The sequence below is a fragment of the Corvus kubaryi genome, unplaced genomic scaffold (genome assembly GCF_017639235.1).
Source record: "Corvus kubaryi isolate FWS band 111438036 unplaced genomic scaffold, C.kubaryi_AGA036_p1.0 137, whole genome shotgun sequence".
In the NCBI taxonomy this organism is placed as follows: Eukaryota; Metazoa; Chordata; class Aves; order Passeriformes; family Corvidae; genus Corvus; species Corvus kubaryi.
The window spans coordinates 17,419,127-17,443,436 of NW_024580671.1; the positions used below are offsets into that span (position 1 = coordinate 17,419,127).

At 37.8% G+C, this 24,310-nt stretch overlaps 1 protein-coding gene across 1 annotated transcript in view; it reads right to left on the minus strand.

Moving 5' to 3' along the window:
- Positions 1-22,596, minus strand: part of PPP1R3A (protein phosphatase 1 regulatory subunit 3A) — a 34,203-nt gene extending 11,607 nt beyond the window's left edge. The window contains exons 1-3 of the mRNA XM_042018065.1: positions 21,800-22,596; positions 1,139-1,197; positions 895-1,031 (exon numbers count right to left, since the gene is read on the minus strand). Of these exons, the coding sequence (XP_041873999.1) occupies positions 895-1,031; positions 1,139-1,197; positions 21,800-22,596 (993 nt within the window). The remainder of the gene's footprint in view (positions 1-894; positions 1,032-1,138; positions 1,198-21,799) is intronic.
- Positions 22,597-24,310: the final 1,714 nt, after the last annotated feature.

Here is a 24,310-nt window from a genome sequence, read left to right on the forward strand (position 1 = left end):
TTGCACGTTTCACCATTAAGAAAAAAAATCAAAACATTGACTTTCAGGCGGTGAAAGGTCTCACAATAGGCAACAATTTTCAACTTTTTAAAGTAAAAGATGACAAAAATTTATGTTCAAATGAGAGGAATTTTTTCTATCAACAAGGAAAAAAAGAACGGTTCCCATCTTCCTCTCTTGTCTGATTCAGCATTCACATTTTCACAGGTGATAGCTATTATAATCTATGGTTATGAATCTGTGCACCCAAATGATATGAGCTGAGAACAGACACTGGGAATAATAGATTGCTGTATGTGTCTCATTTATTGCCATTTTTTCTTTCATATTGAAAAATGCAAGGCAAACCACACACACACATGCATGCACACAAATCCAAATAGATTGAATGTTCACTGAGTGTGAAATTCATTGTAAAAAAATATAATGTAAAATACTTAAATAGAAAAATCTGCCAATATCAATATATATATACTTACTGTACTCATATAGTTACAATTTCAAAAATCTCAGAAGTAAACAGTACTAAAAGTACAAAAATTTTACAAATAGAAAGCATATCTTTAAAAATATTCCCATCCTAGAGACTAGGAGGAGAGATTTTATTAAATGTTACCCTTCTAATTCCTTAGAACTGTCATTTAGAGCCTCTGGTAAAGAAGCAAAAGGGAGAAGTCATTAATTTAAGACCAGAAAAAGTTGATGCACTATACTGAAATCAAAGCACCTTCTATTGTTGAATCAGTTAGAGATTCAGTGTAAGTACAGACCAAGGCTTTACATTTGTAAATTAGTACATCAGTCAGCTCTGTTAAAAGGGGGCATTTCACCAGCTTTGAAGCGTAAATGGATTCAAATCATTTAATACTGTAGATATAATTGTATAACACTTACCAGCAACTCTAATTCTTTTTCATCATCTTTGTAATCACCCTGGTTGTATTCTGCATTTCTCTCTTTTATATTTTCATTAGCTTGTTTGGTGTCTTTGTCTTCTGCTTGTGAATAAACAATCTCTGGGATGTTTGTGTCTGAAGAGTTAACAAAAACATAGTTCAAATTTCCATGAGGTTGGTTGTTTCACTATTTTTAATTAACATGTGCAGTAAGGAAGAACTAATTAAACTGGGTGTTGTACCTGAAGTCCTTGACTTATTCCATGTGCCATCATCAGACGTTGCCAATATTTCTTCTTTTCTGTTAAACAAAAAGAAACTTCTTGTGTTATTCTGCAAAAATTGTTGTTCTTATTCCTCTTAGACCCAAATATAAAGACTACTAGTTAATTACACAACATTTTGAATGCTGTTTGAAATTCTGAAAACAGCTACATAAAATGTAGCTTTTTTGAGTGACCTATTAAGAGTTGGTCATAAGAAAGAACTGGCCAAGAAAATGAGAATATGTTGACCTTCAAATTACATTGCAAATCTGATGGGTTTTCCCAGGCCTTTTCTGAGAAAGCAGCACAAAGGTGATTAGATGCATCAGTGACAGGAGAGCATAATTTTGGGGTCAGGCAAGGGTCTGGAAGGATATATGTGTTCAAGATGCCAGGGCTCTCTCTTGCTTGTGTTTTCCAAATATTTGTATGTATACAGAGATGTCTGGAAAAAGGCATGTTTGTTACCTTAAGTAAATCAAAAGATCCTCCCTGCTTGCATACAGTATAAATCCTGTTGCTAAGCTATGCCTGGCCGGCAGGAATGAATTCTGCTTCCCTGCAGCCAGTGCAATTTTTTCTGTTGCTTTGCTGGCTGTGAAAACAAAGGCCAGGTTCAACACAAAAAACACCTACAGAGAGATGCTGAGTGCCTGCAGTCCTCATCAATATCAATTGATATCAATCGAACTGCCAAGTCCTAGCAGTTTGAATCGTGCTTATAGGGATCTAACCTTTAGTGGAAAAGGAAAAAAAATGCTAAGAGAATGTCACTTATGTAAAATGTAAATTATTATATCACTCCTAATGACTCCTCTATGAGGAGCAATTTTTTTTTCTGTAGGTCTTAATTTATGTGATTTTCAACCAGCCGTCCACCTCTGTTACTGAAAATTACTTTCTAATTTTCAAATATTAATCTTTTCCCCTTCTATTTTCTTCTAGTGTCTTTCATTTGAATTGATATAACATTAACTCTGCCACCTAAATGCTTAATTCAGAAGGAGGATGCTAAATTTATACTCTATTAAAAGAATGTAGACATCTACTGTCACCAACTTTTTAAAAACCAGTCTTTATAGGGATTGCCAGACTAAAGCAGACAGAAGATCCTGCCAGTCTAGCATCTGACCTCTGACACTGACCACCATCAGATACTTCAGGGGAAGATGTAGAGTTCTTGTAGGAAAATACTTGGGGTAATTTGCACTGCCCTCTTAAATTTCCTCTTGGCCATTTTTTATTAGAAGCTGTCCTTGAAGCACAAGATTTAATGCTCTCTCAGCAATTCTTTTCCACCATTAATTGCAATAATGCTAAATATTCTTGCAATCTGTATGAATGTCATGTCACTCTTGAATTCTGGTATGTGCATAACCTCCATGTGTTTTTCACTCTTCTACTCACACTGAGTTGTATTTTCCCCTAGCAGCAGTTGTTATAATCTGCATTTCATTCTGAAAAGGGTGGCAGATCCACCTTTTTTCAGTTGATCTGTGGAGGTTTTAAGGTAAATCATTAGAGCTTATCGTTTATACATAAGGTTTTGGTGAGGGTGGTTGGTTTTTGTTTGTTTGTTTGTTGGGGTTTTTTTACTGTTCAAAGGCTTGTCTTAGTGTTACATCTAGTTCCCAGTTTTTTCTGCCCTTTTGCATCTTTTTCACTCATCTGCTTCCATAAATGTGTAAGTTGGGGTTTAACCATGATACAGATGCATCAAAACATTTAGGTGCTATCAGGGTGTCTGCAAAAGCCCCAGATTAGGAACCAAGACATGTATAACACATGAACTGAATCATCACCCCAAAAGTGTGATCCCAAAACCACATGGGCCCAGCAGGAAACCTTCCACTGCTTTCCAGTGGGGAAAAAAAGAGCATCTTAAAGTGTCAACATTTCTTTGAACGTAGCTGACTACCTGCAGTGTTCAGCCATATGGATGCCACAACTCTTGGGAAGCAGGGATGGCATAATTTTCTGCTAGAAGGGACTCTTCTTCTACTTCGTAAAGAAACCAGAGTTCGACAAATTTTTTAATTCAAGAAGCATTCCCAGGAGAAGGGGAGTTGTTAACGCCTATATCTAGCATAATATTCTAGTGGTAGCTAGAGTTCACATCCAGCTACTGTGGCATCCAAGTAGCAGTGCCACTTTCAGCTTCTATCACACTCTCACGTGATAAAAAACCCCACTGCACATCATTCATGCAAAAAATACCCAGATTATCAGGATACAGAACATTTGGGGGAAAACTGGAGGGCAGATTTGCCTCCTCCTAATGAAGTTGGATGTGCAAGCAGGATCCTTCTTCTTTAGCTTAAATTTCATATGTTGGTGAAAGGAGAAACTGGATTCTGCCCCCCGCTTGCTGTGTTTCCTATGCAGTGAATATTTTTGGGTTTGGTTAACAAATTTTCAGTGTAAAAATATAGACAGAGTGTTTGAATAAGGATGCTGAGTACCTATTTTATAAACCTTTAAACGTACAGGTATAAAGATGCTTCAAGCTGGATAATTATGGGTGTGTGCCAGGATAGTGTTACTTTATCTAGCCTTACACTTCTAAGCATCTGTGTTCAGGCAGTCCTGTATATCATTCCTATTATCAGTGGTGAGAGATTAACACTTCCAAAAGGAGATTTATTCCCTCTAACATGGGCATCATGAGTAAGATGGAGTGATGGATCCTTCGAAGGTGCTTCTCTACCTCTGAAAGGTAGACCTTATTTACTGACCATAAAGGGAACCTACAGTTTCAGCCATTATGTAAAGCTCCATGAATCTCACCTTGTAACTATAAATTCAAACTGGAATGCGGTTATGGAGTTTTAGTGGCTGCGAATGTAACGCTCAAGGTAGGCAGGCCCCTCCATTTTACTTTTGCTGTGATTGGAGCTGAATTTTTCCTTAACTTTTGTTCAAGTAGCATCTGGAGCCTTGGCACAAAAGTTTCTTTTCACAACAGCCACACAGGTTAAAAATAGCAATGATAACACAGCCTCACAGCTAGGATACACACTGCAGGGCTTGTAGCATAGTTTCTTGCCTACTGCACTGAATTTTATAAAGATTTCTGGTTTTTAGACCATTATTTGTGCACACTTGCCCTGCAAATACCTGAGCACAGGGAATGTCAGTGTAACAGTTATTTTACTTAATTTAATTTTATATCAGAAATATCTGTCCTCATATAATTATTCTTGGGAGAAATCTAAAATTGGCTTAAATTGAGGATATTGATACTGCAGTATTTGAGGATCACGAGGAGCATAAAAAATAGTAACTTAAACCACTACTTCAATTTAGGAAATTATATGAAGATGTTGAGGCTATGGGTGCATATAACTACAGAACAATCTCAAAGATATATGTATATCCTAAGGACTGAAATACTTCCCAAAAACCAATAATAATTAGCTGCTTTATCAAACAGGGGCAATTAGAAGGTGTTTGTCTAGTTGGTAAGTTTTTCTCCATATTTCTCTGAAAATGTCCTAGCACAGTATCAGAATTCCATGAGCAGATTTTTAAATTAGAATATTAATTAAGCTTTTGTTTCAGAAATTAATTATTGCACTTTGTTGTGAAGGATAGTTTAAACTTGCCTTATATGATGAGAGACACAATATTTGTGTTCTGTTAAAAAGGGTTTACTTTTATTTTTAAGTGATCCAGGTAGTCTGACAACAATGCAAGCTAGAAAAAAATCCATTATGTCAGCTGATGTGATTCCACTCCAGCATAAGTACCTGTAAACCTGCATAAGCTCTGTTGCTTTCTCTCATTCAACTGAATGGAGCACATCTTCATAAAGTACACCAGGAACTTAGGAATTTCTAGCAGGCGAAAAACCCCAAAACCTATGCTCATATGATTCATCCTTGAAATTATCATTCACTTGTATTGAATTATAAAAATAAATCAGGACTGAAAACAGGTTATCATTGTAATTTTGCATTAGAAAGAACAAATATGAAGTTCAGGGGCTAGTTAGTAGGACTGAGAGGACTGAAAATGTGATGGACATTATGTGAAGGAGTTCAGAAGTCCCCAAGTTATGTGGAATTGGGATCCCAGACAGGAAATGTTAAACTTGAACCCTAAAGATGTGGAGTAGATAGAAAATTATAAGTGGCAAGAAAAAATAGCCAATAAACAATATTTCTTTGACTTCATGAAAGGTAAACTCATAAACTCATAAACTCATAAACTCATAAACTCATAAACTCATAAACTCAGACATGTCAAGGCTTTCAAACTAGCCTTTTTAAGCTAAATGAGAATATATTTATAAGTGAAGTTTCATCAAGATTTCACATAATCTACATGTAACCCAACAACCAAAAGGCTTCTCGTAAATTCTTCTACCACGGTGCTAGTGGTGGGGCAGATTCTTATAGGAACAGAAATCTTGCAGGCCATAACTGATAGGAAGAGCGATTTGGAAAATTATATTATTTCATCCAGTCTGGGAGCAGAACTTTTTGTTTAAATATGCTCCAATTAAGAGAAGCAGATAATCTCCAACCCAAATCTGAGAGACCCAACGGAGGAAAACACATATTGGTTTAAAACCTTTCCTATTCAGACCTATTCAATTGGTCCTATACTGCAACAATATCAGAAGAGTAGAAAAAGGATTAGCTATATTTAGGAAAAAGAAGATAAATAGTGTCAAGGCAACTACAGGCCCAGGTGTCTTCAAAAGGTTCTCACAATATATTTAGAACAAAAATGAGAGAAGAAATATAGATAAATGGAAAACGGCATAAAAATGCCAGACTCACCTGATAATATCTGTCTTTGATAAGATTACTATATTTCCCTTGTCTAAAAATCAGTTATCTGGACTTCATTAAAGCATTTGTTGTGCAGCCACATGGGAAATTTATTAATTAAATGGGAGAAGAGGGAGATGAGCAGAAGAGCTGGGCGGTGGGAGAGGGGCTCGGTGCCAAGCAGGGTCCCAGGAGCTGGGCTGTGGAGCTAGCAGGCATCGCTGGGGAATTGGAGAGGACAAGTCATGCAATCAGACTTACTCAGTCATGTTATTACAGACCAAAGCACAAGAAGTCAAAGTTAAATTAAATCTGTGGCAGAGACGAAGTTGGGAGACATCACCAACACAGAGGAGGATTGAAAGAAATCGGTGGCCTGGAGGATCAGAATAATAGATAAGGGATGAAATTCAAAATTAGAAAGTGCCAGGTTATACATTTAGGGACTAGAAAGAGTTTCTGCCACAAAACTAGGCCTCAGAAGTTGGAAGAAATGGGTGAACAAGAAAAATCTGAGGTTTTTTTTTTTTGTCAGAAACCATTTCCAAGGTGCTGGTGTGAGATGAGATAGACACTGCGATATCAAGGCAAACCAAGTTCAGCGGTAATGTCTCAGAGAAGGTATTCCCAGTTATGAAAGATTCCAAGAAATGTTCATGTTGTGGCACCAGGCACCCATAAGAACTCCTCTAGAACATTTATCTACTATGTCCAAGAAAAATTGATTCAAACTGGAACATGTTCAGAAGAAGACTAGAGGAAGGCTGGCAGGATGAAAAATCTATAATAACCAAGGAGGCAGATCAAGTAGTTCTATTTTCAGCATAACAAAATAAAGTCTGAGAGGAGGAATAAATGCCCTCTATTGATATAGCAAAGGGGTAAATACCCAAAAGATGAAAAAGCAGGAAGACTGTTAATGGATTAATATAAAGAGTTCACAAAAACATTTGTTGTGAAAACTTAAAAGAAGATCTGCAAGCATTAGAAAAGTATATCTCGTATTTTTTTGGTGCAAGTATCAGACACAAGAAACTGAGAAGGTCTCAGTATGGAAACATGAATATATTTTTGAGAACAAGATTATGCAACACATTTCCCAAGGGATGAGACTTCATGATCCTATGATCGCAACCCAGCCCTATTTCAAATGCTCCTCTGCAGCTATATGCCCTGAGAGTTGTGTTTGCAGGAGTGCACGTTTGCACTATGGAACAGCAGGTGCTTTGGTCTGGCCTGAAATAGGTTTGGGACTATAGCCAGGAGCAGCAAACTCCATCATAATAGGTGGGGTTATCACTTGTCAGGATTTTAGTTCACACACCAATATTTGGCTAAAGTTGTGTCTGTATGTTTGTATAACTCACAGTACCATTCACTTTGTTCTGTGATATATCCACTTATGCTAGATCTTACTATCTAAATCATGTGATATTTATTTTTAAAAATGTGAGAAAAAGGCTAAAATTGTTGGATTACAGAGTATGGAAAGATGAAAATGTACCTGAACAACTCTGAAATTAATGCAACCTGATCAATTTTATACTATCTCATAATTAAAAGAAAACATGGGATTATATTATTTAGTCTGAAGTTCAGAGAGGCATGAGGTTGTTAAAGTATTCAAAGAATGTATTTCTCAAATATTTAATTAAAGTACGTAAAAGGGAAAAAAGTTTTTAACATTATTTTATCTAAAAATAGTCTTAGGTTTTGTAGGTGCTTTCATGCTTCTGATTTTTACTGTAGATTCAAAATCAAAACAAATCAAAATTCTACCCTGAAGATAATGTATTGTAGTTGAAGTTGAGGTGAAGCTAGAATGTCCTCATGAAAAGAGCTGGCAAGACTAAAGTTGCTAACCAAACAGTAGTTATATTTTAATTTCAGGACAGATTTCTAAGCCTCAGAGTAACCTCATATAAAAGCAGCCTTCAATATAACTAGTGCTTTTGGATCTAGTGCCAAAAATACCCAGCCTTGCTGAAGAATGATGCCACTGGGATGTAAACAACATGTGAGATCCTTGAAATGAAGTAGTTCCATGTGTCAGCAGTGTTTTACTGAGAAGCAGAAGAGCAAAAAGTAAATTAGTGCAGTTAAGTACTCATGTTTGAGCTGTCACTGGAGCCAAACAGGCAATCCTGCACAGAAGTGTAACCCCATGGAGCTGGGAAAGGGAATATGGGGAACGAAGGGCAGGCAGCTTAGTTTGGTTATTTTTGTATCATTAGCAGCAGATGTAATTTCAGAAGGAAGTAGAGAAGGAAATATCTGCATTTAAACAAGCAACAACAAAAATTATTTTAAAACATTTATGTACACATCAAAATCAGAAAGCCTGTAAAATGTTTTGAAGACCTGGGTGAGAAACTAGAGAAAGGATTTTCCACACGTAATTCTAAAATTCAGTAGTCTTGTATGCAATATCATTCAAAATCCACAAACATGCAGCAAGAATGAATTTCTCAGGAAGAAGTCATTTTGGAAAGGATTAGGGAAGACTTTGTATGTCTAAAGTTCTAAGCAGAGCTTTAAAATTCTATTCAATTTTTTGTAAGGCTCAGAAGAGTAAGAATTCAAGATATTTTTTTACTAACATAACCCCCATAACAGTCGGCTTGCTTGAAAATATTGCTCCATTTGTGTTGATCCTAAAATACCAGTTGGACAGGGCAGAAAATATTTCTGAAACAAATTCACGCTGAGAGGAAAATGCAAGAAGGGAAAAAAACCTTGGTACTATACAGAAAAAAAAAAAAAAGGGAAGCTAAAAACATATGTTTCATTTTGGTTCGGGAGCTACCAAGGGTCCTGATGCAGACCTTCAAAGTGCAGACTTTGACTTCTTTTGTGAAAGTGTCTCCAGAGTTAATCTGATTCTATCTCACTAACTGAATATATGAACTAAATATTTAATGAGTAAAGACAAACTCATTCCTTGCCTCCATATTGCTCAGTCCAAAACTCGCTACAGGGACAAGTCTCCCTACTGATTTAAACTGATGTCTGTGTTCTCAGAATTTGAAGTTACAGTTTTATAATACAACCACTCCACAATTTATTATCACATGTTCTTAGTCTCAAGCCCTGGTGCTGCCAGAGAAGTCACGGCTGAGCTCAGGAAGAGGAGGTATAGACTTGGCTTGAAGCCAGCTTTGTGCCTTCTGGGGCCTTGCCTCGCTGTGCCTCTGCACCACCCAGGGTCCATAATGTGGCGTGGAGATGACAAGGAGGCTGAGAATTACCCTGTCTATGCACTGGCATAAGAATGCAAATATATTATTTCTCCTCTGGAGAATTTCTAACATGGAAGACTGCCTGCTGGAGGTGTGTCCAATGGCCTCACTACTGACCTCTTATTTTAGGACACTTGAAAACTGAGAGGCGACAAAATGTCTGCAGCAGAGACGCGTGCAGTGAGACACGTTTGTGTGCCACCACCTGTGTGTTATGGAGAGAAGCCATTAAGCACATGTTCAGCCTCCCAGGAGCAGACCACTACTATACACAGAGGCTACAGTGTCCAGTAGTGCCTGGCAGTGCTGGCCACGCTGGAGCAAACCAGCTGGTGGGCAGTAGGATCTGGCCTCATCCAGAGTTCTACCTGTAAGCTGTATCTGCCCGGGCTTTGAGCTCCCTGTGTCTATAGAAAAACAAGAGCCTTGATAAAGCTAAGGAGCAAAATCATCGCTACTGCCAGAGCTGGTGCTTATTTCTTATTTGTTTACCTGCATATTTTGTCTAAATGAAGGCAGAAAATTATTTATATGAATGGTATGCTCTCATTTGGAATTGACACTAATGAATGCAAGGCCCTTTCCCCCTCTTGTTTGTACCATCAAAGTAATTAGCTCTATTGTGACATCAGTATTTTTCTCAAGTAGTTCAAGGCTTGAGCATTTTCTTTTCTTTTTCTAAAGGGCATCTTCAGTGCCCTTTATCTACCATAAGAATCATGCATCACTTGTATTTTTCACAACTAATGCTGTTTATTGTAAAAACTGATTGTGATGTGAAGATTGTTATACTGTGTGGCAAATTGCCCAAACAATTACTGTAAATGCATGAGCCATAAACTGTACTGCCAAGGACACTGGTAGGTTAGCTCCTATAAAAGAAACAATTAGAGTCTGAGGTGAAAATAATAGAGATGAGATGACAGTTATTGAAAAGGCAGAACATCCAGTTTAATGTTGTAAATATAGGTTTGTAGATTACACTGATGGTTTTAAAGTGTTCATGACTTATTGAATGGAATAGAATATTCCATACTTTAGAATGGGGCCATAATTATTATTCCCTTTTAATTGTGATGTCTGATGCATTTGTGAGCAGTTGTTGAGAACATCTTCACATTATACTGATTCTATTTCTAAATTATCATCCTGCTTCAAGGGTTGGAGGGTTTTTTATTATTTTACTTTCTTCGCATTTTGTTGTTCAGGGTCTGTTCTGAACAAAGTATTTTCTCTTGAGGAACTTGGAGTGCTTAGAGGGTTACAGCAATAATTATTTCAGTTTCAGCCTACACACTTCACTGCTTTAAATCATCATTAGAAGTTTCATCCCTCAGCAACTCCTGCTGAGACCGTCTTAAACTCCTAGAAACAATTAGATAAGAATAGCTAATCTTTATAAGAACTTGTATATAAAGGTATTGATAAGAATTTGCCAGAAATTAAGGGAATACATTTTTTTTCTTAGAAATCATCTAAATACAGAAAAAGGTTATTTATGATTGCTAAAGAATTTCAATAATTCAAACCAGATTTGGAGTATATGAAGATTAGGGTGCATAAAAAAGAGATGAGCAAGAAGATGTGTTGCAATAAACTGTGCTATACATATAAAGAAAATGCAAGAAAATTGACACTACTGTGTGAGAATACTAAACAGTCCTCTGTTTATTTTAAGACAAGACATAGGGATAAAAGACAATTAAATAAGATTCTAATATTAGACCCTAGGGAGAGCTCTAAATAACTGGACACAGAATTATGGCTGTCCAAGAAGGCAGAGGTTCTGGGCACATAAAATCAGAACTGGGAAGGGTTTAAAGGAGATGACAGAGTGAGCAGCAGAGCAAAGGTAGCAGCCAACAAAGGGCAGTTGGTGTGAGCAGCATGTGTGAATTCTAAGCTACCAAACCCATTAGGCAGGGGAAGCTGGAAGAAGCTGTAAAGTGGCTCTGAAAGCAAGTTGCAAAGAAGCTAAGTACTCATCTAAAACAATTTTCAGAGAAATGCCTTAGGTCTTTTTCAGGCTTTTACATAGTGTTAAAAAAGGCTGATCTTAATATTAGGTAGGGGTGTCAGAGCTGTATTGGAATTTGATGGAACAGCACTGAAGACCAGGGAGGTGTTGGGGAGAAGAGCTGGGGAGGCAGAGGAGCTGTGGGTCTGGGCAGTGGCTGCATCCTCAGCAGGATATAACTGCCTCTTTCCAAAACTCGAGGCAGAGTCCTGGGAGCTAGACCTCAGGTATAGCAGAAGCCAGCAGCTGCATTTACTAGAGACAGACTAAGCCTGCACAGAGCAGAGAGCATGGTGTGGAGAACTGCTATCCATGATGACAACAAAACAGAACACAGCTGAAGCTCAGCCACCACCATTCCTCGCTTCTGCACTCCTAATGCACACTCCTGAATTTTGACTTCTTAGGTGGCTTTACCTGAAAATATGGCAAATTCCCACCTAAAAGCATTTTGGCTTCAAATGATCCCTCGTTGTGGAGATGTCATGTTATACATGCCTGAACCATAACATTGTTATTATAGGTTGTGTGTGGCAGTATCGTGGCTTTCTGTTTATATGTTTAATTTTTTTCAGGAGGTATTTAAAAAATAGAAGCACAACAGAAAAATAATTTAATGTAAACAATGCAGAAAACAATAATTTAAAACAATGTTAAATTCAAAACTGATTGATACCACAATGGAAAAGATTCAGAAGCAAAAACTGCAGACAACATCAGCATCTATAAATGAACAGCTGTGCGAACACTAAGTAGAAATAACTGAATATATTCTAAAATATTGCCATTACAACCTATCCTGTTAAAATGAAGCTGTATGTAAAATAGGAGCCCTTATTACAAATCTAGGCAAGATTGATTTTCTTATATGACCTTCAACTATCAGCAGTGTTAGAGAAGGCTCAATCTAGTTCTTAGTAAATAGGTGTCACCCAACAAATGGGACTGACACTAATTAGCTTCCTTGTGGATAGTCAGGAAACAGAGGGCAGAGGCAGGAGAGGATGTGGTACACTCATTTTTAGAGCAGTAGGTGAGGGCATTTGCTGGCTGCCAAAAGAGGATGGCACTGCAGCAGCCTCTTGGAAACTACCCTGGGAACAGAAGATTGCATTTCCAGGAGAGTCAGTCAAGCAGACTTCTCAAGCATTTTGAATGAAAACAGTGCCACAAAGAACCTCTACTTAAATGTTTGAAATTTGAGGAAGACAATATTAACCAAGGTGGTATTTCTCCACCTTGAGGAAATACCCCTTAGTTTTTGTCTTCTCACCAAAGAAAAGGGGCTGTCACAAGACAAGGAGAAAAGGTGAGCCTGGATATGGACAATAAAGGACTGTCAGTAATTTCTGCACAAGGAAAAAATAGAAAAGAAGTTTGGAAAGCAAAGTTGAAAAAGATGCTCAGAATAAGTGATATATGGTATGATGATTAATAGTATCAAGGGGGAAAATTGATCAAGAGACCAGCTGTAAGTGAATTCTAGCTTTTTTTCTGCAAAGATAATTCCCAGTAGGATTCAGACAATGTTTGTAATAAATCTATTTTTATTAAGATTATTGAATTGGTGTTATCCAGGGGATTATATTTTCCAATTACTAATATTTTCATTTTTCAGTCTTAGTTTATGATTGAAGCAGGGACATGGGTGGCACAGAACAAAATGCATTGGCCTGACTTGGGATGAGAATAATCATTGCCTCAAAGCAAACAAAGTCCCAAGAAATTAGTCTTTATTTTCTAGCTCATTAAAAAAGACCTTGAGTTTTAATAGCAAAACATTAATACAATTTTTTAAAAATAAAGATGTATATCCATCCAGTTGAAGATTTTAGTGCCATCCAGTCTGAACCAGGAGCCCAACACCAGTTTGGTGCCAGGCTCAAACCTTTAATATTGCATTGTCTATCCCCAAATCTCATGAGTATAGGTATGAAGACTGCAGAAGAGCCCATTGCATAATGTCAGTTATACCTCAAATTAAGCTATAGAAATCATAAACAGGAACACTGCCACTTTTTTGAGACCTTTTCACAGCTCTGTCATGATTGTTGCACCTTATTATGATATCCATGAAGCAATGTTGAAGCAAAACCAGTTCAGAAGTCGTGTTACACAGCTGTTTTATATGCGCATTGGTCAAAAAATTCATTGAATCCTTTGACAGAATGGGCTAAAGTATTTCATAAACAGAGAACCTCTTTCAAAAATGTTCTCCAGGGCAGTGTTAGAAAGTCTGTTGAGAGATCCATTGTGAATTAGCAATGCAGGACCTTACTATTGAGATGCTGAAAAAGAGGAAAAGGTGAGTCAGGAGTCAAGTTTCCTGAGGGCTAGGCTTGGTCTAATGTCAGAGGATATGCTTCATAGGTTGCTATTTTGTCTGGAAGAGGCATGACCAAATATCAAAATGGTGGTGTAGAAAGGAGCTGGGGGTAGTGTCCCTGTGTTCTTCTCTTGCTTCTTTCTCCCACTGCTTTAAAAGATTGGAGGAGAGAAACTTTCAAGTTGTGTCTGTTTTGGATAAATATGAGAGGAGAAAAACATTAACCCATGTGGCCCCTGGTCTTTTTCTGAATCTCACATGGGAAAAATAGAGAAGGAGCAGTCTCCTCCTGGTGTGTCAGAAGAGAGTATTTTCCTAGAGGCTGCCTGCAGTATGCTGAGGCACATATACAAGAAGGTGATAAGTGCCTCAGATAGACTGTAGAGAGGTAGATGGTAGTCAGGTGAGACTAAGACACAGATAGCAACCCTGGGGAGGAGAACAGAAAGGGTGACCACAAAAATGAGCCTTAGACAGTTGTTCTTGAGAGAGGGCAACTATGATCTAAACCTTGGAAAGCAGCTGTAAATTCAATAAGTATCTCAATAGGATAAAAATCCCAGGTGTTATCATGACAAGAGACTTTTATAACCTTATTTTCATTTTCCACCTGCTTACTACCACACAGCAAGAAGGCAGCTGTGTGATAGGTATCAATATTTCCATCAAGAAGACATGGAAAAAACCTAGGAGACACTGGTTCAGATTTACTAGGGTAGCTGTGGAGACTGACAAACTCCCCAGCCCTCTACCACAACATGAAGCGTTTCAGGCTAGTATATCTTATGTTTATCACCCAGCATCTATAAATGTTATTGCAGGGACAACACTTGTGTGTCAAAACAAAATGTAAATGCCAATCCACTTGGTGCACCTAAGTGCAAGGTAGGAAAAACCTGCCAGCTTTGCCTAGTTCACGTTCAGTTGTGTAGCTCAGTGCCCTTTAGGACTACAGTTAGTAACCAGCACTAATAAATCTTCAGGTTTAGTGTTAGAATATCAGCTGGTTTCACAAATCAGGAGGAGAGTGGAAAGACTCAGAAAACCAAGCCCCCTATTATGCTTTGGCATATCAACTAATACTTTCTTGTGCGTGTCACTGAAGGTCTAGGGATCAAATAGCCACTTCTAACATTCTCCCACGGTGTTTAAAAGGTCTTACCCCCTCCTTTGCCCTAAGGCAGGGACTTAATTTAACTTTCAAAGTATTCGTTTGGACAATTTTTTCCACCTTTTGTAGATGAGAAGATAATCCACATTTTATCTTAAAAATACCATGGGCAATTAGTTCTCTGGACTTACACTGCTGCTGAATCTGTTGCTTCAATTTCAGAGCTGTGGTGTGGGACTGGATCACAGCTTGAAGTTCATAATCAGAATAAACAGCTCAAATGACACTGGTAGTCGATGCAATGATTAAATATGACTCCAGTGCTCTCAGCTAATGTTGCACTAACTTTAAACATCTTTTCAAGACTAACATTTAGCAAAGTCAAGTTGAATGTAATGGAACAATTTTTTTTCCAACTGAACATTTATGAACTGTAGTACCTGAATGGTGGACAGGAGAGAGTATTGAAATGGTCATTTACAGCCTGGTTCAATTTGCAAAATAGATATCTTCCTAAACAAAAGAATCATTGAACATACAGGAGTTCATTTAACAATGTAGTTCTATTTTTCCAAAGGTCCTTAACCAGCAATCTGAAAGAGCATCTGGTCCTGTAAATATTAACATTCAAGGATAGTTTTACACATGAAGAATTCTACAAAGTTCAGTGAGACTCCTGATGTTCATTAAATTATTTATTGTGCCTATTTCAGGATCAAGCCAGTTGCTGAATTGAAAAGTTCTAAGAGTCAGTCATAATAGTGTTACAGTATTGGCATATTTAAATAAGCTGATGAAATTGTAGCAACTGAAAAAAATCTTAGAAGTGTAAAGCCAAGCAATGCACGTAAAATACAAGTACTTATCATGGCTGAGAAATGACACCCAGATTACAAAGCACTGGTTTTATATGATTTCATGCAAACAACTGAAAAAGCTTTATAGCGACCAATATTTCCCACACATTAGAACACAAATTTCTGTTCTGTAGTATTGGTAAGAGCAGTTTCTAAAGCAGATCATGGAAATGAACGAGAAACCACCAATACTAATAAGTTCCATAGTAAATACTATGCTAGGATTGTCAGTACAGCAACATGTTATTTTCACGTGTTGTTCCCTTACATTTTAGAAGCTTCTTTTAATATTTCTAGTGCAATAAATGGATAGCAGATGGGTAGCACAGTTTACAATTACCAAAAGCAAAAATGTGACATGTTTTCATCTTTCAGGTACTCTCCAATTAGGTGACCACAAGTACAGGAAGAATGTGTCTATTTGTCTGCGCATACTATTCACATCCATATCTTCCACCTGTTTCTTTAACAGTTCTGTGATAGCATTCAAAGACCTAAGCCATTCACCTAAATATCTGTATTTAGGGTCTTTAATAAGTTTCATATTTCAAATAGTATGCATGCCCAGATTTTGAAATATTATGATTAAACAGAGAGAAAAAAACCACTGAGCATAGTTTCTGGCCAAGTAGGATTGCTCTCTACAGAATATTTTTCAAGTGGTTTATCTTAGCTTACTTTAAATTACTTTGGAGAGTAAGGCTGCAGCAATTTCATCAAAAGATAACTCCAGAATTGCTATTAAAAAGCAACTCCTAATACTCAAACTCAGTTCCAAGCTTGCTTTTACCCTACTTGTCTGAATAAAATATTTTAGAGCACCTTAAATAATTACCCTGCATCCCTCATAATCATAGTCTTCAAGTATGTGGAAAAGTCTTATTTTGGCGCTAATCCTACCTAATTCTACAACTGAGAAAAACTGGCAATGACCAGGAGGCAAGAGAAGGTCTGGGAATACTAAGTCAAATTAAACACAGAGAGAGGAGTGTTCCTCTTAGCTGGCTCCCTGTGAATGGATAGCTTCTCTAGCAGCTGCTTTCCTGGTAAAAACAGTGACTGCAGTCACTTCCTATTAATAGCAATAAACTTCAGTCAAATCCCATATCTGTATGCTGATCAAGATGTAACTCATGACTTAAAATGCCAGAAACAACCTTGAGATTAAACAGAAGTACAGAAAGAAGGTGTGTTTTAGCACCTTTTCTGCTCTTCTTTTCCCTTCCTGATTGTGGTGACACACAATCAAAAGAGCAAGGATTAAAAGGAAACATAATTTAAATGCCATACTTTAAACAGACCAGCTGGGAATTATACAGTTGTTCCTCATAGCAAAGTGCATGAGAGACTATTTCCAAGCATCTTTGTCAGAAGCCTTAGCATTTCTTAATCACGTCATGAGCTTGTGGGAAAGGCCAAGCGGAGCTGAAACAAAACTGCATTTCTCAGGGCAGCCTAGGCACTGGTCTGCCATCTGCCTGGGAAAACTGACTGAGCATGGTGCCATCCTGCCAAGCTGGGTCTTCAGCAACTTACTTCCTTTGCCTCCCATCAGGAAGGAGATGGTCAGCAACTGAAGAAGAAAAAGTACTCACGCACAGAAGAAATTTTCTCACTGGCAATTGCTTAGAAACCATTTAGTATTTATGCTGTCAAATTTGGCATTGGCGGCCCACAGACACGGGGGGTTTAATCTCTTCTTTCTCTTGTGCACTCTACATAGAACAGCTCTTGTAAGAGCCATTGCCCTATTCTGTGTTGTGTTTTAAAGTGGCATTATGGAGGGAAGTGAATTGGTGTACTACTACTCAAAAAAAGGTACAGTCTAGCAATTACAAAAAAAAGCATAGGATCAATATCAGCTGGATCACAGTGATACACTTGTGGATCAGTTCAGAGGGATATATTTGTGGGCTCAGAGAGCTAAGGGGGAATAACTCTAACAGTTATTACAAAAATACTAGCCTTCCCCTTCCTTGTTGAAGGACAGGAGTCCAAATACACAATACCCTTTTGTAAAACAATTCTCATGCTGATCAGCCATTTTCCTGGCTCTTTTGCCCTTGACAGATGGCAAACCAGGGCCAAGCACAGAAATGGGATGTAGCACCACCAGTGACAGGGGATATGGCTTCCATAACTTTATCACTGCACCTTTCAGCATGATCTGCAGGAGTCTGCCTCAAGCAACACCCAACCACTTCCTGTCTGATCAGACCAAGGCAGGAGCCTGGTGCCCACGATAGAATCACGTGGTCCAAATCTGAGGACCAGGAAAAATTCATGTTTGGAATCATGATCCATATCCCAAAAGCATGAGAGTCAAAAAAAAAAAGAGAAAGGAGTGGAGCTGATACAATTAATTTACATTTTTCTTTTATATATATAAATATATATTAATACATTTTTTTAAGGTATATACATTTACATAAATAGGATAGAAATTAGGCCTGTTTGTTGATAGAAGCTTTTTCATTTCCAGTGACACTCTTAAAATTTTAGGGGTCAGTTTTTCTCCTGAAGTATATTTATGACTATGTACAAATTAAGCAAACACTTTCAGATAGACCAAAGCATAAATTAATTAATTTAAACATTATTTTCCCAAACTGTATTTTGTCCCTGTGAACAAATCCTTTGAAGACTTTTGAAAACCACAAAAATTGTTAAAGTTTATGAGGAAATAATTTTAGGTTGTTAAAATACAGCTAGAACCAAATACTTTCTGAAACTTTAAGAGAAGACTATTTGTTCATACCTAGACATGGAAGCAAAAGCAAATGAAACATGAAATGAAGAGGCAGACTTTTAAGTGATGTGGTTCTGAATATCCAAATATAGACAGTTTTCAGCATTAATTATTTGATGCAATTTTGCTTTTTACTATATTTTTTTTCACGTGCAACTTTTGAGGGTTAAGTCCATTTTTTTATATATTTCTTAATAACGGTGTCAGAAGTCAGCCTATTGCCCTCATTCACTCAACTTAGTCCTGGACCATGTTCTTAAGGGTAACTTGAAATAGTCATATTATTGTGTTTCCCCACTAAAATACAGAACTTTTTTCTCTGAAAGTGCATATTATTCCTTTCACTTAACTAACACAACTAATCCTTGCTAATGACATTTAATGAGCCGCACAAGTATGCCCTAGAGCGGATCAGACTCTCTGCTTAAAAGACATGACCCTTTCATGTCTTATTTTTTAACTGCAGAGGTAAATTGCACATTTTAAGAGAAAGTACAAATATCTCAGAGCCAAGAGTTAAAAAAAAAAAAAATGCTATTACAGGTTTCTAAATTTGAAACAGAGGCCTAAATGAGTGTCCTTTTAAATTATCCTTCTATTCAGATTGCTATGAAGAAGTCTTTAATTTAAGATGTCCAACTCATGGGTACGGATAGCAATGTTCCCTACCTGTCACTTTATTGTGAGAATCATAGATAAAATTGCTTTTATTCCTATCTATTTGCAATGCTGCAACTCCAACGACAAGCTAGTTATGGTCAAGGACCATCCCCCACTTCGCTAAATGTTCTATAACCACCCAGCACAGCACATATAAACGCTGCAGAGTTTATCATCCAAACTAAAAGTAAGAGGAGAGAGAGAGACGGGCTGGTGGAGGAGAGCTGGTAAATGGGCAGCACTGCTCAACAGGAGATGAAGGAGTAACAGCACATCAGCAGCCTCACTGCCAATTTTGAAGGGTTTGTTTCTTTTGTGCTTTTTTTGAGCTATCAAAGCAAAGGAGTTTTAATGAGGGTCTGAAGGAGAATAATGAGGTACTTTTGCAGATGTCTGCAGGGTGTTCCTCCTCACTCAAAGGGGCAACATGTACAAAGACACTTTGAAAAACAAGTGAGCAATGGAAGCTGGCATTTTAGTTATTCTGAAACAAAAGGCCCCGATGCTGACCTCATTTACACTGGTAAAAGCTGTGACTCTTGTGAAGTCAATGAAGTCCCTGTAGCATAAAATTAGTCCTGGATTACAGTCTGCCAGAACTGTCTTTCAGAAGCCTTGGTGACCACTGAAACAATATTCCAAAGATACTTTCAGCTCATTTTTGCATTTACTGTAAGGTCTCTGTACATTTTTCTGCCACTTAAGAGGATCTTGAAAGTGCATGCTTGTTAACTGTTTGACAGAAACGTGTAGCAGATCCTAGTGCAGACAAGAATCTGACCACTTTGGTTTAAATATTTTAAACATACATGTGTATATGTATCTATATGAACAAATATACACATTCATGTATACATCCATCCATCCATATGTATGTATGTATAAACACATGCACACATATGCAATCCTCTTCAGTCTGACATAGAAGAAAACTTCATAGTCTGATTAGAGACAAAGTAATTTTATATTGAGAAGAAGACGTTATCTCATTTCCTATTTTTTAAAATAGCTCTCTGAGTGATTTACACATAAATCATTTAGCATATCCATGTAAAAGACTATCTCCCAGAAGGAAGGCTTCTACAACTTTTGCTAGCACTATGCATATCACAACAAACTTTAGGGAATTAAACACTGAGGAGTCATTTGACTTTAGATGCCAATGGTATCTAAATTTTCAGGTTATTCCTAACACCATCTGGAAACCCAGGGCTCACTAAATTGACACTCAAGTCTCCATGTCCATCCTCTGTTCCTTGTGGGCTACCTGAACTCAGGCTGGAGTCATACCACCTGCACATGCCTGTGGTATTTGATATCACAGCCCTGCTGCAGGGTATCTCAGGCTATCTTACTTATCCAGAACAGGTCATGTGATGCTTCTTAAAGGACAGAACTGATGTATAAAACCAGACACAAATGTCAGGAACTGACCGCAGAACATGTAAAAGTATCGTTCCCTCTGCTCTGACATACTGGGATGTTCCTTCATGGAAGCGTGATCATGAGGGCTCCAGAGTTGGCCCAAGGGACAGTTGTCAGGAGAGCTTTGTGGACTGGCTGTGAACCAGGCCTCGGGCTAGCCTTTGGGCGGCTCCTACCCTGTGGTGTGGATACAGGCACTAAGCCGTATTGTGCACCTCTCCTCACAAGGCTAATGTGTGATTAGGGCTGGCAGAAGCTCCCAGCACAGCAAGTCTGGTTTTGGGAACGAAGGTTCTGCACAGAGGAAGCCCTGGCTGTCTCCCTCTTCCTTAAGCTCCCACCACCACTGCAGTTCTGTTCCCCCATCCCTACCAGTTCATTCCAGTGGAAGAGCACCAGCAAAATCAAACAACACTGTCTTATTTGGAAAGAATAGGAACTAAAACGCCAACATAAATTCAAAAACCCAACATTAACTTAGTTCTGGCATCCAAGTATTGCAAAGGACATTACAGGTAAAATACAGATTTAGTTTTGCAGAAGTTCAACTGATTTATCCCAAATTTTGGGGGGGGGGGGAAATAATTGAAAATTAGATTTTTGCATGCAAGATTGTTTTGCTAACAGAGAGAACATAGTTAAAAACGTAGGAAGCCAAAAGTTACTATTCCCAAGTGTCTCTCTTTATATGTGATTAAAGTAAAAGTTAACAACTGCCACTTTATAATTAACATATTACTTTTAATCAGAACAGTATATACAAGGTAAATTCTATGTATTTTTTTCTTTAATATATTACTGATCCTGCCTTATAAAACATACTTCATTTCACCATATGTGAAACAGAAGCATCCACCTGTGGCAGGGAAAAGGAATTATAGCCCTAATATACAACTTGCAGAATAGCCCAATGACTTGCTGGAAAGTTTGTACCAGCTATTGTAATTGCTGGATTCTTCTCTCAGTTATCCACTTCTGCTTGAAGAACCACCAGTGCTATTTCTGATTTAATAATTGCATGTAGAGAAAGAACCATGAAATAAATTGTGTGAAAACCCAGCTTTTGTTTTGATTTTAAATTTTTGTTGACTTATAAAGGAAGTGGATGCAAAGTATTTTAACTGTACAGCTACCATGGTCTAGAACAAAGATCCCACTGATGTCAGCTCAGTTTATATCCTACAGAGATCAGAACTGGTACACAGCCCACAGAGGGTTTACAGACCCTCACACTATTTTTCAAATTAATGGCATGCATAAAATTATGATCCCAAACTAATCTGTCTGCAGAAAACCACCGGCTGATATATACAAACACTTTAGTGAAAACAAGTCTCAGTCTAATTTTTCATTTAGAAAAAAAAGGTAAAATAGTAGAAAATAACATGGGCAGTCTTGACTTGAGTAAGCACACATAGAAAGTCAGAATTAGTCAGCTACATTCTAAATTACCAAAAATTAAGGTGTAACCTCACCTTCTTTGTGTTGTCTTTAAGCAGCCTTTAAGAGATCTATCTGTAACCTCCTTCTGGGGTTTATTATCCACCTTGGGCACAGTTTCTTTCTTGTGACAAATCAGTGTGTAATTTTTGTCATCATTGTTTGCCCAGAAAGTACCAACTGATGTCTCGTAGCGTATGCAGAACTCCACCTTAAGTCCATCTTTCTGGAAAGGAGGCACCAAAGAAATCTTAAAGCAAAACTGATCTGTTTCACTACCACAAGAATTAGGCATGAACTCTGCGAGGATGTCATAATAACTGAGCCAGTTATTCAGTGTCATTCGAACATACACCTGTTTTTCAAAGGACACATTGAGGACTCGTATAATGCCGTTCATACAGGTAATCCCAGGCAGGAGAAGGACTGACTCCAACATTACTTTCTGCTCTCGTACTTTTTGTAAAAGTTCTTCTTGAGAAGCAGGTAATGTAAATTGCTGGGAGAAAAAATATTCATCCTGAGGAAAAACTTCATCTTCTGTATCATTTTCTTGTCCTGTATTAGGAAATTCCCAGGTATCGAACTCTTTAACAGACACAAGATCAAACCCAAATGCATCAGCAAATGAAACTTTTCTTGAGATGTTGGTGGGAGTATCTACCTCTTCTTCTTCTTCTGAAGCTGAAGAACTCCGTCTTCGGGGACGTGGTGAGAAACGAAGTTTAATGTCAATATTAACATCTTCGTCCTCTGAAGTGGAATTATTTCCAGTGGGGACTTGCAATAAGTTAGCCCTGTTAACCTGACTAGGTCCTTCAAAAGACTCCATTGGGCTCTCTGATATAAACTGAAAGGGAACTGTACAACTAGTAGCAGCTGATATTTGAGATAACATGATTTAAAACAAGGATTAATGTTACAGCTGACATTGCAAAAGGGAGTCAGGTCTATTAATAGGTGCTATGGTGTGCGAGCTATGTTGGCCTTTCTCCATCTGACAGTATTAGATGTTACAATTTCAATGATACATTTCAAATATTGTATTCCCTATTTTTATGTGGCTCTGTGTCAGAAGAAGAACAGCATTTAAAAACTGACTTTTTTGCATAGTTAAATTGCACAGAGCTATTTTAAGATGATCAACTTACGTTGCACAAAAAATTCAACATATTGCACTAATGAGGAGCTATTCATCTCTGATTAGGATGTATACTTCATCATGTAAATAGTTTCTATATTGATAAAATATTCCTATATGTATTGTCAAGGCCATTTTTGCAATGTTTTCAAATATAAAATGCAATGTCACATTCTGCCCCAACTTTATATCATGCTGACTCAGTGAGCCAGATACTAGGACTATGCCAGCTTCTTCTAGCTAAGGACTGGCCATCACAACTTCAATGAACCAGGAATACAATAAAATATTGAGGTGAGTATTACCGTAGTCCTGAGCCCTAGGGTATATCACCGTGTCCCGCAGCCATAGGGAGGAGGAGGAGAGAAGATCCAGCAGGCAGGAATTGTGCAGCAAGATTGATTTATTTAATTATTTTACAAACTCTTTTACAGACTTTTTTCTTCACAGTCCAATTGGACAAAGGATCAGCCACCCCCTGGGGGTGATTGGCTAAAATCCTAAAACATCCATTGTCAAAATATTTTTCTACTATACCATAAACAAGACTTTTCAAGGTTGCAGGTGGCTTGGTTGTTTACATTCCCTGCTACCTCTTCTCCGTGAGAGAAAAGTCTCTCACAGACTTAGAAAACAGCAAGAAAATCCTCGCTAGCAGCACTTTTGTATCTACAGGTGAGTACACTGGAAATAAACTTGTAAGGTACCATTGTAAATATGGCTGAGTTCACCATTAATTAGATTATGAAATCATCTCGTTCTAGATTGCATTGAGCATCATCCAGCCAAACGGAGAGAAAAGCAACTGAAAGAATTAACTTAGGAAGCCATCTCTGAAACACAAACCCGTTTCACACAGCTACAAACAGGAGGAAGAAAGACACTACACTTCTTAAAGGGAGTTCAATCTTCGTGCAGGACATCTTCCCATGATAAGAAATGAAACAGTGGCTTCCTAATCAACTTATACCGTTAGGATTTGGCTTTCACTGTTATGGCATTCCACGCATGGAAAGATTCAGTCTTTATAGAACAAAGATATTGAACTCAAAATGTCACCTTTTCCCATCACATATTTAACATTTCCTATTTCCCTTGCCTATCTCAAAGGGTAAGCCTACACTGTAATCTAATAGTACAGTACAAGTTAAGATATATAGCAAGACTATCTTGAAATTAACTATGCCAGAGACTGACAGCATTAGTAGCATCATCACATTGAATCCTTCCCCTTGTTGTTATAGTCTCACTGGTAACTTTAAAGCTCATCTGGGTATGTCTATTTCCAGACAATAAGGTAAACTGCATCTGACCATGAATCACCTTTTCTGCTTCATCTTTTTCTGATGAAGCATCCCCCCCGCACCATGAGAACACCTCCGGGTCTTACCAATGCTCCGTCAAA